This window comes from Sinohyriopsis cumingii, chromosome 4 (assembly GCF_028554795.1).
Source record: "Sinohyriopsis cumingii isolate HCF-2022 chromosome 4, ASM2855479v2, whole genome shotgun sequence".
In the NCBI taxonomy this organism is placed as follows: Eukaryota; Metazoa; Mollusca; class Bivalvia; order Unionida; family Unionidae; genus Sinohyriopsis; species Sinohyriopsis cumingii.
In genome coordinates this window covers 115,170,357-115,185,097 of record NC_142964.1, presented here as the reverse complement: position 1 = coordinate 115,185,097, position 14,741 = coordinate 115,170,357, and the positions used below count along the sequence as shown (strand labels likewise).

The 14,741-nt window shown below is 33.8% G+C and overlaps 1 protein-coding gene across 1 annotated transcript in view; it reads left to right on the top strand.

Annotated features, from left to right (window-relative positions):
• LOC149801928 (uncharacterized) overlaps positions 1-14,741 on the top strand; it is a 122,761-nt gene that overhangs the window by 41,937 nt on the left and 66,083 nt on the right. Inside the window, exons 8-16 of the mRNA XM_089956309.1 lie at positions 113-232; positions 2,191-2,313; positions 3,453-3,521; positions 9,354-9,481; positions 9,834-9,920; positions 10,221-10,310; positions 10,893-10,991; positions 11,525-11,593; positions 12,069-12,219. Of these exons, the coding sequence (XP_089812435.1) occupies positions 113-232; positions 2,191-2,313; positions 3,453-3,521; positions 9,354-9,481; positions 9,834-9,920; positions 10,221-10,310; positions 10,893-10,991; positions 11,525-11,593; positions 12,069-12,219 (936 nt within the window). The remainder of the gene's footprint in view (positions 1-112; positions 233-2,190; positions 2,314-3,452; positions 3,522-9,353; positions 9,482-9,833; positions 9,921-10,220; positions 10,311-10,892; positions 10,992-11,524; positions 11,594-12,068; positions 12,220-14,741) is intronic.

The following is a 14,741-nucleotide window of genomic DNA, read 5'->3' as shown; positions in this document are numbered from 1 at the left end:
ATACTTCATTATTTTATGTCAGAGGTAAGTGAAGACAAATTTATTTTTTTACAATGAAATTATATTATAATTATTATTATTATTATTATTATTATTATTATTATTGTTGTAGCTACGTCAGAAAATAGGCTTATTGAAGATTTTCAAACAATACTTTGCCTTGATGCATCAGATAGTATGATAGGAAAAGGATGGGATGAGGCCAGAAGACTCATTAAGGACTATGTTGCAGGCAAGTAATAACATGTATCAAAAGAAAATGTGTGATTAATTATCACTGATATGTTGACAATTGGTGACAAAAATATAAATATATTCCTAACTATTATCTGTCTCATATAGACAGGTATGGAACACAAATTAAATACGTTTAAAGAAATAGTAATTTTAAACTGTCTGAATGAATAAAATCTTCTAAGGATGGCAAACAAACATAATTCTTTCTTAATTTTGCAATTCTATGAAAACGAGATAGAAACACAAAGTGTACAATTGTAGGGCCAGGTTCATATTTAACCTATAAATGTATGTTTGCATTTTTTTAATCAGTTTGGGAAAGAAGGATTTTTTAGTTATATCTAAGTCATTTTAATTTACCATTCAGTGAAAAAGCCATTGCAAATAAATGACAGTAATAATATATACAGAAGGACATTATCATTAAACTTATTTTACTTATTTTTTGACTGCTTAAAGTTTGTTTACTTTTCAAAACTTGTCGTATTCTGTCAAAAGACTGTAAAGTAAGTGTGAGGTACTATATTTTTGCCAATTTAAGTATCAAGTAGGCATACATGAAACGATGCTGCTTATTTAATCCAATTTTTATTTGCTCTTATGTCAGAATGGATAGTTTTTCAATAATTTACTTTCAATTAGAGTATACATGTTGTCTTATGACAGGTCTAATTGTGTAGTTTATCATAGCTAAATATTAACTTGTTCTGTATATGGTTAAATTTCCAGAGATTTATCATCAATAAATATTAATTTTTCCTTCCAAGAAACATCCTTCTTTACTCAGATGCCTTTAGAGAATTTGTGAGATTATGATAAAAAGCGTCGGTATATTTGTGGCTGCTACATAAGACAGTCTGTTCAATTTGAAGCATACAGAATACACATGAAGTAAATTGTACAGAATAATCTTTAATTTTCTGTTATGAAAGAACATTGTAAATCCCATGTACATGTATTATATATTTAAATAATCTATTGTTTGCTTTTGTACAGTAACAATATATATCACACTTAATAATGATTTAGTAATATCCAAATATTGATTAATATGTACTTTAGATTAACAGGCAGATGGAATTCTTAGCAGAAAAAAACTGTCTCCGTTTTAAGCCTTTCTACTTTAATGTCCATGGATTGCTCAAAGCTAGTTTCTGTTTTAAGCCTTTCTACTTTAATGTCCATGGATTGCTCAAAGCTAGTCTCTGTTTTATGCCTTTCTACTTTATTGTCCATGAATTGCTCAAAGCTAGTCTCTGTTTTAAGCCTTTCTACTTTAATGTCCATGGATTGCTCAAAACTCAATTTCAACCAGTAGTATTAAAGACCTCACTTAGAGTGGTTTCAGTACTCATTTAGGATGGTCAAAGAAATTTGCATTTTATACTCCTAAAATGGGGGTGGGAGAGAGGGCTTTTTCAATTTGTTAGCGACTATATACTGTATGCCAGAGGTGTCGGGAAAAAATTTAAAACCATCTGTGAAAATGTCTGGGAATGGTTTTCTTACTATCAGCTATGTGAACCCTAGCTTTGGAAATCAATCATACTACTACTACTATGTTCAATAGTTGTTTAATTGTTTCTTGTTTTCTAACAAACTATTCACTTTTACAGCATGCTCTAATTGCCTTTCTGTTGGTTATCACAGCATTTACACTGAGTCATCTGATGTGGAATAATTTACTCAGAGACCATGGACGATTTCATGATCTCACTGTGGTAGTTATCAATCTTTCTGTAACATGCCTTGATATTTTAAAATAGTAAATATCGATGTGCATAGTTATTCTATGTCTTTTTTCATTTAATAGAACCGACAAAGAAGAAAGCGTACCACATTTCATTATTATAATGATGCTTGCAAATAAACAAAAAAATACTTTGATGGATTTGTATATTGCTACAGTAGTGTGACTCTAACTATTATTTCATGTTTTATATATGTACGCAGCTTTGGAAACCCTAGCAGTTGACCAGGGGATAATTGAATGTGTTGCCTTGACTATCTTTGGTGCAAAAACAGATATCGAGCAGAAGTTGACTATGGATCTGAAACTAATTCTGCAAGCACTAGGTATGCATCCTTCAGCTTCCTAAGCAAGTGTATTTCTATCTTGAATTCACAATCCAACCCTAGTGAATCATGTTTGTTTTATCCATCTGGGAGGGATGTGTTTATGTATCTATAATTGACTGCCGCAATTGTCCAGTCCAGTAAATACATGCCTAGCTAGTCACATGCAATTATCAATTATTTATTTGGTTTGCAATGAATTAAGAACATTTAAAGGAAGACTTAAATGTTGAGAAATGAGGGACAGTGTTTAATAAGTGTCATATTACCACGGACAACTCATTGCAATACTTTATGGTAATCTCAGGTCTGTCATTTACTGTAAAAAAGAAATGAAGCTGGAATTAAATTTGTCAGAGAAACACTCATTACACACACACACATGAAAAACCAATCTGATTGGATATAAAAAAAAGTCCGGTTGTAGAATACTTCACTTTCCCTGGCCATACTTTCAGTGATATAATGCTAACTGCAGTTGCTCACAAACAGAACTGCAGTTCTGAAACCAGGAATTGAAAAGAATCTTACATGATATGTTGCTTGAGAACACTGAAACCAGGTGGCTTAAATCAAGAAGAACCCAAAAATGCATCCACATGCAAGTAAAAGCTCTTTATTTTTTCAGTTAAATAATTCGGCTAATTCGTTTTCACTCACTTTTAATTACTGATGTTGTTTGCATTTTATGCTGATATTATTGTTATGGTCATTGCTGTTATTATAGAAACAAGGAATTATCAGATATGTACTCCACTTGACAAGAAGACAATCAACGGCACTATTGCTCCTCCTATTTTAGGTCACTCCTGTCAAGGCTGCAATTTTGTCATTGAAGTTCAAACCAGCTAGGCCTGGCATTGATATTTTTAAAAGATACTTTCATTAAACATAGTCTTGAAAACTTTTGTGTTGTTGGTCTTGTCTGTGTTGTAATCGCTGTTGAGGAAAACTAAGTGAAAGTCGAAAGTGCTTAGGCTAGTTAAGAACTAGTTTTGCACTGTTCGTTGTCAGTTTTGCTGCATTTAGCTTTATCAATCCCTGATACACAGTGATGTTTGCTATATGATTTGTACACTTTATTTTTGGCTTTGGTAGATGTTTTTACTTTCTCTTACGTGTACATAATCACACTTCAGAAAACATTGTACCTTGTGGACCGACTCAGCTCTATGGGGGACTGTACATGGCTCTAGCAGCTCAAGGAGGTAAGCTACTTGAGTTATACAGTTTTATAGTAGACTGACAATATCATCTCACTTTCAGTAGTAACAATTTTAATCTTTTTTTTTCAAGCAGTAGTTCTGTGATTAATTTTAATGACTGATATGTTCCCATCATGAAATCCAGCTTGGATGATTTAATCAAATAACAGCAAGAGGTCAAACTTATGAAAAATACAGAATATATGTCTTGAGAATATTCCAGATTTCTAAGTAAATGGCAAATCAATCAGACTAGACTAACATCAGCTCTATTGACTTATTAGAGATTTGAGCACAAGAAAGCAGAAGTGTGCGTATGTCTGTGCCACTTGATTTGAGGCCCTTTGTTTATGAATTTACATCATCATTGTCATACAACAAACAACTCAAATTTAACTATCTTATAAACCTTTTTTGGTTGTTGTAGCAGATGATATGATAGAACTTACTAGTTTGTTTTATTACTTCATCTGAGATGTTGATATGTCATTTGATCGGGAAACTAGATAAAATATTTCTCAAACTCTTTGTAAATGTAATGTCCATTATAAATGGAAGATTTTAAAATTCAGCAGCAGAACTTGACATAACTTTTAAAGTTTTTTCAGGATTGACTTCTTGATCTGCTGAAGAGATGCAGTGATTACATAGGAGTGTAATCGATTTTCAGTTAGGAAATGAAACTAATCTATGAAATGAAATCTAATCATAGATATTTGTAATTACACTCTTCTCATCTTCCTCTTTTTGGTCCAACTTTCGCATCTCATTGCTCTCTCTTTTATATACCGAACTTCAGAATCTCTTGGGTATTTTTTATCAAAAAAAGTGGATTATTGTCATGGAGAATTAATAGGAATTTCTTCATCTTCTTGATTGTCATAAGATGAAAGGGCAAAAAACAACCTAAATAAATTCATAGTTTTTATAGAGTTTGTAGACATTTGTACCCAGACATTAGATTTCCATTGTTTATTTAGAGTTTGTAGACATTTGTACCCAGACATTATATTTCCATTGTTTATTTAGAGTTTGTAGACATTTGTACCCAGACATTAGATTTCCATTGTTTATATAGAGTTTGTAGACATTTGTACCCTGACATTAGATTTCCATTGTTTATATAGAGTTTGTAGACATTTGTACCCTGACATTAGATTTCCATTGTTTATATAGAGTTTGTAGACATTTGTACCCTGACATTACATTTCCATTGTTTATATAGAGTTTGTAGACATTTGTACCCTGACATTAGATTTCCATTGTTGATATAGAGTTTGTAGACATTTGTACCCTGACATTAGATTTCCATTGTTTTATTGGAGAATGTCGTTATGATTAGGATCACATGTAGATGTTGAGCATCAGTCATGTAGCTAACAATAAGTAAGGAGCTGAGCATCTTGTCAGTTTTAAGCTTCCTTCACATTTAGTGTGAAGAATATATTTTGTTGAAATTTTTTTACATGTGTATATGCTAAACAAATGCCATTTTTGGTAGTTAATTTTGGTAAAGTTCAATGGATGGCCCATCTGATTGCATCATGGCTAAGAGCTAATACTCTATCATTGGGGAGTTATTTCCAATTGCTTGATGTCCTAGTAAAGAATGAATGTTGAAATGCATTAACCCTAAAATAGTATGAATAACATTTTTGCATGATGATATCATCTCCATCTTTCTTCAGTATCTTTTCATTTCTTTCCAAATGACTTTATAAGTATAATGATTAGGGATGTAACTAGAAGTATTCAGTGTGGGGAGAATTTTTGCCAGACTGTGTGTTTCAGTTCCAGTGGGCACATTAGAGATGATATACCGTAAATAATATTAGATAAGTCTATTGATCATTTTCAGATACTATTTTTAGCTGGCCAAACCTATCCCAGAGCCGCATCCAGTACGGTCATGCGCATTTGACATAGGGCAACTTGAGTGACTTAGACTTCTTACATGAAGAGAACAATTGTCATTTTAGATTGCCGCAGATAGTAGTAAACAAAAATATGCCAGCCCACGAGTATGAGAGTTGAACTGTATGTTTTTATCTAGTATTTTTAACAATAAATGAGTATCTATTGCTTTATGTTACTGCATTGTGACTCTGATCTTAACTCTGCTCCCCTCTTTTATGACTGCATGGTAATGAATAATCCGATAATAAACTAGTTATAATGTCTAATTAGCAGCAAATGATGAACACCAAAGGCAGCACATAACATATTAAGCAGATTCCTCAAAGATTTGCCATTTAGTTAACAAATTAAATGGGAATGAATGTGAATCCCAAAACTGCTTGATACATTGGATTGACTAATGAATTTACTCTCTCGCTCTCTCTCCTTAGTTTGCTAACTCATTGAACAAATATGGACAATAATGATGAGTTAACTCATCCTGCGACACATTTGCAATGGCCAGTTGCTTCAGTACTATCAGCTATGTGTAACTCATGTGGCTTCTCAGATTGGGCTTGGGATCTGATTATGTTGGCATTGATAATGCTGTGTTCACCTGTATGCATCCATCCACTATGAAATTAATTATATGCAACAAAGAGACTTGTAAGTCCTCATGTTTTTGCAAGTATATAGTCTTGAAGAATCATCTAAATAAACATAGATTTGTACAATTTGTAATTCTGGTGACATAGAAAAATTGTCCACCCACCCCTTTCCTTTCAGAAATGGATCATCCAACTTTGTAAGTCCTATCCAGAACCATGGACAGGGTTGGGGGACCACAACAGTCAGGGGGTCCACCGTTTTTTCAGTTTGTGATTCATTGGGACCTACTGGATAATTTTTCCTAGGGTCCACTAATCCTGTCTCATACCAGAGACTTTATAAATGGTACTAACAGCTGCCTTGCTTGGCGTTCAGCATTAAGAGGTTAGTGTTAGGACTGGTTGGCCTGGTGTCAGGATAATGTGACTGGGTGGGACATCATGCTACATGTCTGCGGCATGATGCCCCAGTGCTAGACATCACTATAAACTGCCACATTGCAGACATCGTAGTGATATGACTGAAAAATTGTTAAAGCTACGTTAAAAATCAAAATCACATCACATCACATCACATCACTAATCCTGTCTGCTGTTCTGGTCCTTTTTGATGCTTTTTGTGCTCTTTTAAACACACTATTTCTGTGAAGGGTGTACAGATGTCAAATCTTTACAAATTTGTTTGAAACTTTCTTCACGAACATACACTATGTTAATGACAATCGCTTAAAAGTTGCCCTACATTGATTGCACATGCATTAAACATTAGAGAGGAAAAACCCAAATTCGACTTCTGAAAAAGGCCTATATGTTCCTAATGCTATGAAAATTTATCACTAGACTAATTACACTGGTCAACAGTGAAATCATTACTGACTTGAAAAGGCCCTAATCTGTAGTATTTTGGTGTGCCGAACACGAATATAACCGTGAAAAATTTGTATTGGCTCTCGTTTTGAAGATATTCATATACCTCATTTTCTATGTTTCACTGTGTAAATTTCTCCAGTAGGACTGCAGCAACATCCGGAATAATGATGTAACATTGCATAATACCATCATGCTCACATCATCCACAGTTGATTGCATCATTTTCTGATGCAATGCAATACTAATGCCATGCGGCTGCTGAAGTAAGTTGACGTCAGCAGTGTACTATACATGTGTAGGCCTATTATACTAATGCCAGGCGGCTGCTGAAGCTGACGTAAGCAGTGTACTATATAAAGCCCAATCAGATAGGTTCAGCATTTAAAATATTTTAGACGTTGTGCGAGACAGTTCAAGCTACTGTTACATAAAACTTATTATTTTATCCATTTACGTACAATAAAGAACAGTAATGCCTCGAAAGTGTGTTAATACCGCGGACAATTTTTGCTATATTTGTGGGGAAGTGACATTTGCCAACCAGAAGAAAAGTATCAATTCTCAAGTGAAGAAGGCATATCATCTTTACTTCGGATGCAAGGTTGGTGACCAAGACAAGCCTTGGGCTCCGCATATATGCTGTGCTACATGTACAACACAGCTTTCACAGTGGTTGAATTGCAAAAGGTCATCAATGCCGTTTGCAGTCCCAATGGTGTGGAGAGAGCCAAGCAACCACCTAAATGACTGTTACTTCTGCTTGGTTCCTCCTCTTTCCGGCGGAATAACGAAGCGAAAGAAGTCGAGAATAGTCTACCCAAACATTCCGTCTGCATTGAGACCAGTTCCACATGGTGAGGGACTTCCTATTCCAGAACCTCCAGCAGAATATTCTCTTGATTCATCTGACGAAGACAAAGGTGAGTCGACCTGTTCTTCTCCTGGTCCATCAGCATGCAGTGATCCAGATTTTCACTGTGGTGCATCATCAACCCCACACAGAATAACACAGGAAGAACTAAATGACCTGATTCGTGATTTGGACTTATCAAAGAACAAGGCAGAATTGCTAGGATCAAGACTCCAACAATGGAATCTTCTAGAAGAAGATGTCACAATTACTGCATATCGAAAGCGCCACCAGCAATTGGAGCCTTTCTTCAGAAAGGAAAGTAATCTGATATTCTGTTCCGATATTGAGGGCCTCATGAATGCTTTAAAAATCACTCATGACCCACAAGAATGGAGACTATTTGTGGACTCTTCGAAACTGAGTCTCAAGGCTGTGCTTTTGCACAACGGAAACATTCTTCCATCTATTCCAGTAGCGTATGCTGTCCACATGAAAGAGACATACGATAACTTAAGGCAGCTACTGAATTCCATTGAGTATAACAAGTACAGCTGGCACCTCTGTGGTGATTTGAAGGTAGTTGCCCTTTTAATGGGACTGCAGCAAGGATATACAAAATACATGTGTTTCTTATGTGAGTGGGATAGCCGAGCAAGGGAAATGCACTACATGAGGAAGGAATGGACTCACAGGCAGAATGTAGCCATTGGAGAGAAGAATATCCAACACCCAGCTCTGGTTGAGGCTCAGAAAATCTTGCTACCACCCCTTCACATCAAACTAGGTTTGATGAAGAACTTCGTGAAAGCCATTGACCGGACTTTGCCAGCATTCCGATACCTGCATGAAAAATTCCCTCGACTCAGCGAAGCAAAGATTAAAGAGGGAGTTTTTGTGGGTCCTCAGATTCGAGAGCTTTTCAAAGATGACCGGTTCAACAACTTGCTGGAAGGTGACGCGAAACAAGCATGGAATGCTTTTCGCCTAGTTTCTACAAACTTCCTCGGAAATGTTAGGGCAGAAAACTATAAGGAACTAGTAGAAGACATGTTGATGAAGTATAAGAAACTTGGCTGCAATATGTCTCTAAAGATTCACTTCCTTCATTCCCATTTGGATTTCTTTCCTAGCAACTGTGGTATTGTTAGTGATGAACACGGCGAACGTTTTCATCAAGATATCGCAACAATGGAACAAAGATACCAGGGAAAATGGTCCACTACAATGCTGGCTGACTACTGCTGGACACTCCTCAGAGACGCTCCCGAACAGCTGTACAAGAGACAGGCGAAGAAATCTAAGATGTAGTCAATGACTTGATTTTTTATAGGTAGGCTATTACAGTTGACCTTTTACTATTGGAATGCATTTCGTTATGTAAACATTAATTTCTTGCAGATTACAAAAAAACTAGAGCCAATTTTGCAATTTGACTGTCATATTCGTGTTCAGCACATAAAAATTGATAAGAATTGACTAATTTTATTTCAGTAACATGACTTTTGTAAAAATTTGTTGTCCAGTGTTATGGATGATTTTATTACTAGACAAGAAGGCATGTCAATCAATCCCTTGAGTCTTGATTTTTATGCCTTACTTTTTCAGGGTATCCACCACTCTTACAGAATCAAGTAAAACATTGCGCACAAATTATTCTAATAACAGATGGCAGGGCAACTCATCCCAAGCTGATGTCAGGTCCAGATGTTCAAAATCCAAAGGAGATGAAAGAGGTATATTTAGCTATGCTTATCTTCTAATAAACTAATCCTAGAAGTAGAAACAAATTAATTAAAAAACACCTTACAACTTTTTGTTTTCAACCAGATAAAAAATAACTTCTTTTTATGATCCTAAAAAGTACATACTTTCCATTAATGAAAATTTATTGTTACATTTTCATCATGGCCATTTCTTACATCCCTAAGAATGACACTTTCGTCATAAATCTGTTTATTTTAATTACTGTAAAGATTGAAAATATTTTGTTTATTTGTCATTCTGCATTTGAATTCATTTGCTACTTAAGTTCAAAATTCAAAATTAAATTTATATCTGTACTTAATTTTTTTATACTTTTGAAAGATACATTCAGCTATCATTAAAGTAGTGGAAGAGATAGCTGCGAAGAACATCTGCATCAATTGTGTTCCGGTTGGTGAAGCAGACAGGGTTAGTTGGTGCTTTTATTGTTTTCCTTTTTTTAAAAGTTACTCAGGAATATGCAGGAATTCTTATTACAACTTACTCTTTACTTGACATGGTTTTAGATGGAAGTTAAAAATACACAAGTTATAGGACTATGTGAAAATATTAATTTGTGCAACTAAAACTGTAATCTTCATTAAAATTATTATTTTTCAAAAGTAGATTTCAGTTCAGATAAAAATATCATTCTTTCTTCCTTCAAATAGTCCTTGTGCATAGTTTCTTGGATATCTACTTTTGCGTTATATTATTTTGGCATTTTAGTACCTTCTGGACATGATTGCATCAAAAGCCAAAGGGAAGGTATATGACCACACCAGCGGGCATGTTTTGGCACAGAGAACATCTAATACAGTGAGTTGATTACTTAGAAATGGACAGCTTTTATTTCTGCATTAATTTCTTTTATAATCAGGTAAATTGTCATTGAATATTTGTTGTAGGGTTTAATGCCATTTTTCAGCACACTATAGGCTATACATGGCAGCCAGTATTAATGGTGGAGGAAAAACCCAGGAAAACCCTGGAAAGAACCACCGACCCATGAGAAGCTATTGGCAAGCTTTCTCATGTACCCACATTAGCTGAATCCAAGACTCAAACCCATGCAGACAGAGGTGAGATGGCAGTGATCCATAACAGAGAGTGCTTTTAGACCACTTGGCCACTCGGGGCCCCTGTCCTTGAATATAATTACATCACTACTGGAGTTTACAGATAAGTCATCAGTACTATTTAAATCTGAATGAATACATAATTCCAAATGTTCAACATTATTTATCATTTACAACAAGATTATAAAAGTATTATCTTTGTTGTTTCACATACTACTTGTTGATATACCACTGTGCACTTTTGATATTTCCAAAATATTTTTCTTGTGGCTGTTTAGAATGACATGTGAAGTTCATCAGGATTTTAATTGTCATTTTCTAGCTACATGCAGCTTATGTATTACAACATTATGAACTGGTGACCATCCAAGAACTATCAGCAGGAGGAATATGTCCTATCTCACTTGAAGATGCAGTCACTGTATGTTGATATTTTTCATAATTTTATCTTTGTCTTGTTCCTTGATTTCTTAGATCAAAGAAGTGAATCAAATAAATTTGAAATATGCATGTAAAGTCTACAGATATGAATGTCAATCATGTTTGTGAAAGCATAAGCAATTATCGAGAGATAATTACCTATTTTACACATCAGTAACAGCTTTGATTTCATTTAGCCTGATTATTAGCAAGTTATATAAAATGAAATTGAATGAAAATAAACTGGAACAGTAATGATGGTTTGGTATTTGTATACATTTAGGTCTATCTTACATATAGAATATTGAAATGATTTTCAGAATTCAAAACTTATTTATCGATTAAACTGTCCTTGTTGTTGTGTAATTAGTTGATTCCTTACAGAATTATTTTATAACAATGATTATAATACTGAATTTATGTCAAGATTTAAAATTACACATACATTGAAATGTTGACATTTATTTTCTGTTCTCTGGTGAAATAAATGATTTCTTTACTTTCAAATTTGATTTTTACATTTTATTGATTTAGAAAGAGTTTCCTGCTGTAAAGAAAGAAAGTGGATTTGAATCCTTCTCTAAACTTCTGGAACATAAGAAGGTAATCTTTAAATGCTGCAAATATATTCATGAGCATGTGACACAAGAAAGAATTGCATGTATTGTGGTCATCCAAAGGAATAAAGGTTAATTTCATCAAATTGTTATACTTTTAGACTGTTAATTCTCAAAAAGGTGTTATGCCCTACTAAATCTATACCACATTGTCATGTAACATGCATGTACAAATAAAATATGTCTTGAATTGGTAAATTACCCTAAGAAAGAAAAGAGTGTCATTCAGCTCTTGGTGGAACAGAAAGACAATTAACTAAACACATTCTCAGGAACAATGAAAGTAAATAAGTTAAAAATGTGATCAATAATGACAGCAAAATCTTGCCATACCCCAGCTGGGCCAGCTAAGTTTTAAAAAAAAATGCAGGAGAGTTATTTTAGAGATAAAATACCTAAGAATTAAATGTAAGCATCCGACCTAACATCGTTTAATTTATAATCCATTTTTGTTTCATAAGGCACAGGTTCTGGCTGTTGCAAAGGATATTATACAGAATAATCTCTGGGAAGGAACTGTTTTGTCTTTACCTGAAACTCAGGGGCATGAAGGGAAAGGAGAGGGTCATAAAGACAGTGGTCCAGAGGGCATGTCCTATAAGTTCTCACAAGGTATGTTTGCTTGGTTCTATTGTATCCCAATGAAGAACAATTGTTAATATTGAAATCCCTGATAGCAAGTGCATTTTAAGGCAAGTTCTTAGCTTAGATGACCATAAGGCCAAATGAGTTTATATTAAGTTAATGAGTCATTACCTTTATTGACCTGTCCATCAATGATTGCTTGTAACAGTCTTAGGTTTATCTCTGACTGGACTTTGTTTAGACTAGTATGTATTTCAGATATCACCATTTTCCTATGCAAATGTGATTGGAAATTAAATCTACACCTATAGTGATGTGATCTGGTATCTGAATGCTGAGTTGGCTTTACCCTCTATCCCAAAAAGTTATTTCTGAACCTTTTTTTAAATCAAACTTATACGTTAAAATATTCACATACTTTTGGCCAAACAATATAGAAGACAGATTTCAAATCACAATATGTACATGTATTTTTAAGAACATGAAAAGCCTGAGAGCTAGTTTATGAAAAAAAGTTATTCTGAAGGAATTATAGCAAAATCTTTTTTCCAACAAGCAACATGTCTATCAGTGGGTGAGACATTAATTCTATCAAACTGAAAAAAATGTTGGTTTATTCCTTTTGTTACCTATAACCCAAAAACTCATTACTGAGTTGCCATTGTTTTGTTCTGAATCATCTAGACTCATCTCCAGATTTTGGTGCTGACTATGTTTTAAGCAATGACCCATTGAAACTTTAAGACTGAATAATTATATAATTTTTTCCTTCACTGAAATTTTCAAAACATGGCCATGTTCAACAGTCATTAATATTGGCCCCTAATTTTCCAGTATTTATTTCTGTATAGTACAAGTAGTACAAGCGAGATATTTATGTATAAACTAGTACAAGTGAGATATTTCTGTATATACCAGTAATACCAGTGAGATATGTCTGTATATACTAGTACTACAAGTGAGATGTTTCTGTATACACCAGTACTACAAGTGCGATATTTCTGTATATACCAGTACTATAAGTGAAATATTTCTTTATATACCAGTACTACAAGTGAGATATTTCTGTATATACCAGTACTACAAGTGAGATATTTCTGTATATACCAGTACTACAAGGAGATATTTCTGTATATACCAGTACTACAAGTGAGATATTTCTGTATATACCAGTACTACAAGTGAGATATTTCTGCATGTATCATTATTTCTATCAATAATTGGTAAGGCTTTATTTTGAATGGCACATAACTAATACAGAAAAGAAGCAATCTATTTCTTGGATTTATCAAAAAGTTGCTAACTCAATAAGTAGTCAGACATTGGAGTCAAAAGCAATTGACAAGATAATTTGTTTTAGTCAGATGTAACATATTTGAATGTTGTAAGTACAACATTCATTGGCTTATATTACAGTGACTGAGATTTGTATTAAATTTATATAATGATTATGTCAATTTAATTATTAAAACATTCCTATGTCTCTGATAAAATATATAAAAAATAAAATGTGTGAATTCAATTTCATTTTTAAATTGCATATACCAAAAGGACAAAGGTTTGAGCAACATTATTCTTGATCTCACCAGAATTCTTGCATATATTTTGTCTTTAATTTTTCTCTGTAGTGGAGAGTATCTTTTAATCCTAAATAACATTTTAATACAAGATTTGTATTTTATATGCTTTGGGTCTGTTGTCAGGAAATAATGGGTTTGTCAAAATGACATGTTATCTGCAGCTTTCAAAACATTACAACAGTGCATTGGTGAAGCAGTAAATAGGAAGCTTGTCTGTATTAAAAGAGTTGGCATTTATTCTTTGATTATTGTTGATGAAATCAGATAAATAATCTTGTATCAGCAAGAGTTTGGATAAATTTTGGTTTTTTAAGTCCATCTTCTTAATGCAGCAATATGTATGACCTCTTATTTTAGTGTTTTTATATAGTGATGTGAGTGCATTGGTGTATTTGAGAGCACTAGAGTAGTAATTGTTGTTGGAATTGAGTTTAATTATGAGTGATACCTGCGTCAAATAATGAAAAGATATATTGTCTGTTTAGGCAAACATGTAACTACATTATAAGACATATTATGCACAAATTGATGTGCCAACCAGATACCTAATCGGATCACGTCAAGATCATCATATTTGTTACTATCAGCTACTGTACTTCTGGGCCTATTCATGTGCTTATCTGATACCATATGTACTAGCTTATAAATCGAGGCAAACAACAAACAGCAAAGATCCTGATCTGCCAAAACATAATGCACCTGCAGACTAGGGTCTATGTTTTTTGTTCTACTGATTACTCCTAAGAAACTGTGCAGGTCCAGATCTGCTGGCACATTATGCAATTGCAGATCTGAGTCTGTGCTGTTTGCAGTTGGACTTGACTATAAGCACATATATATGGTATTTGATTGGCTGCATCATTATGATATAAAAAACAATTATTAGTGATATATATAATGACAATATAAATGGCATATTAATGAGATGTACTAACGTCTGATTGTGTAAGCTTGTTAGAACCTTAGAGG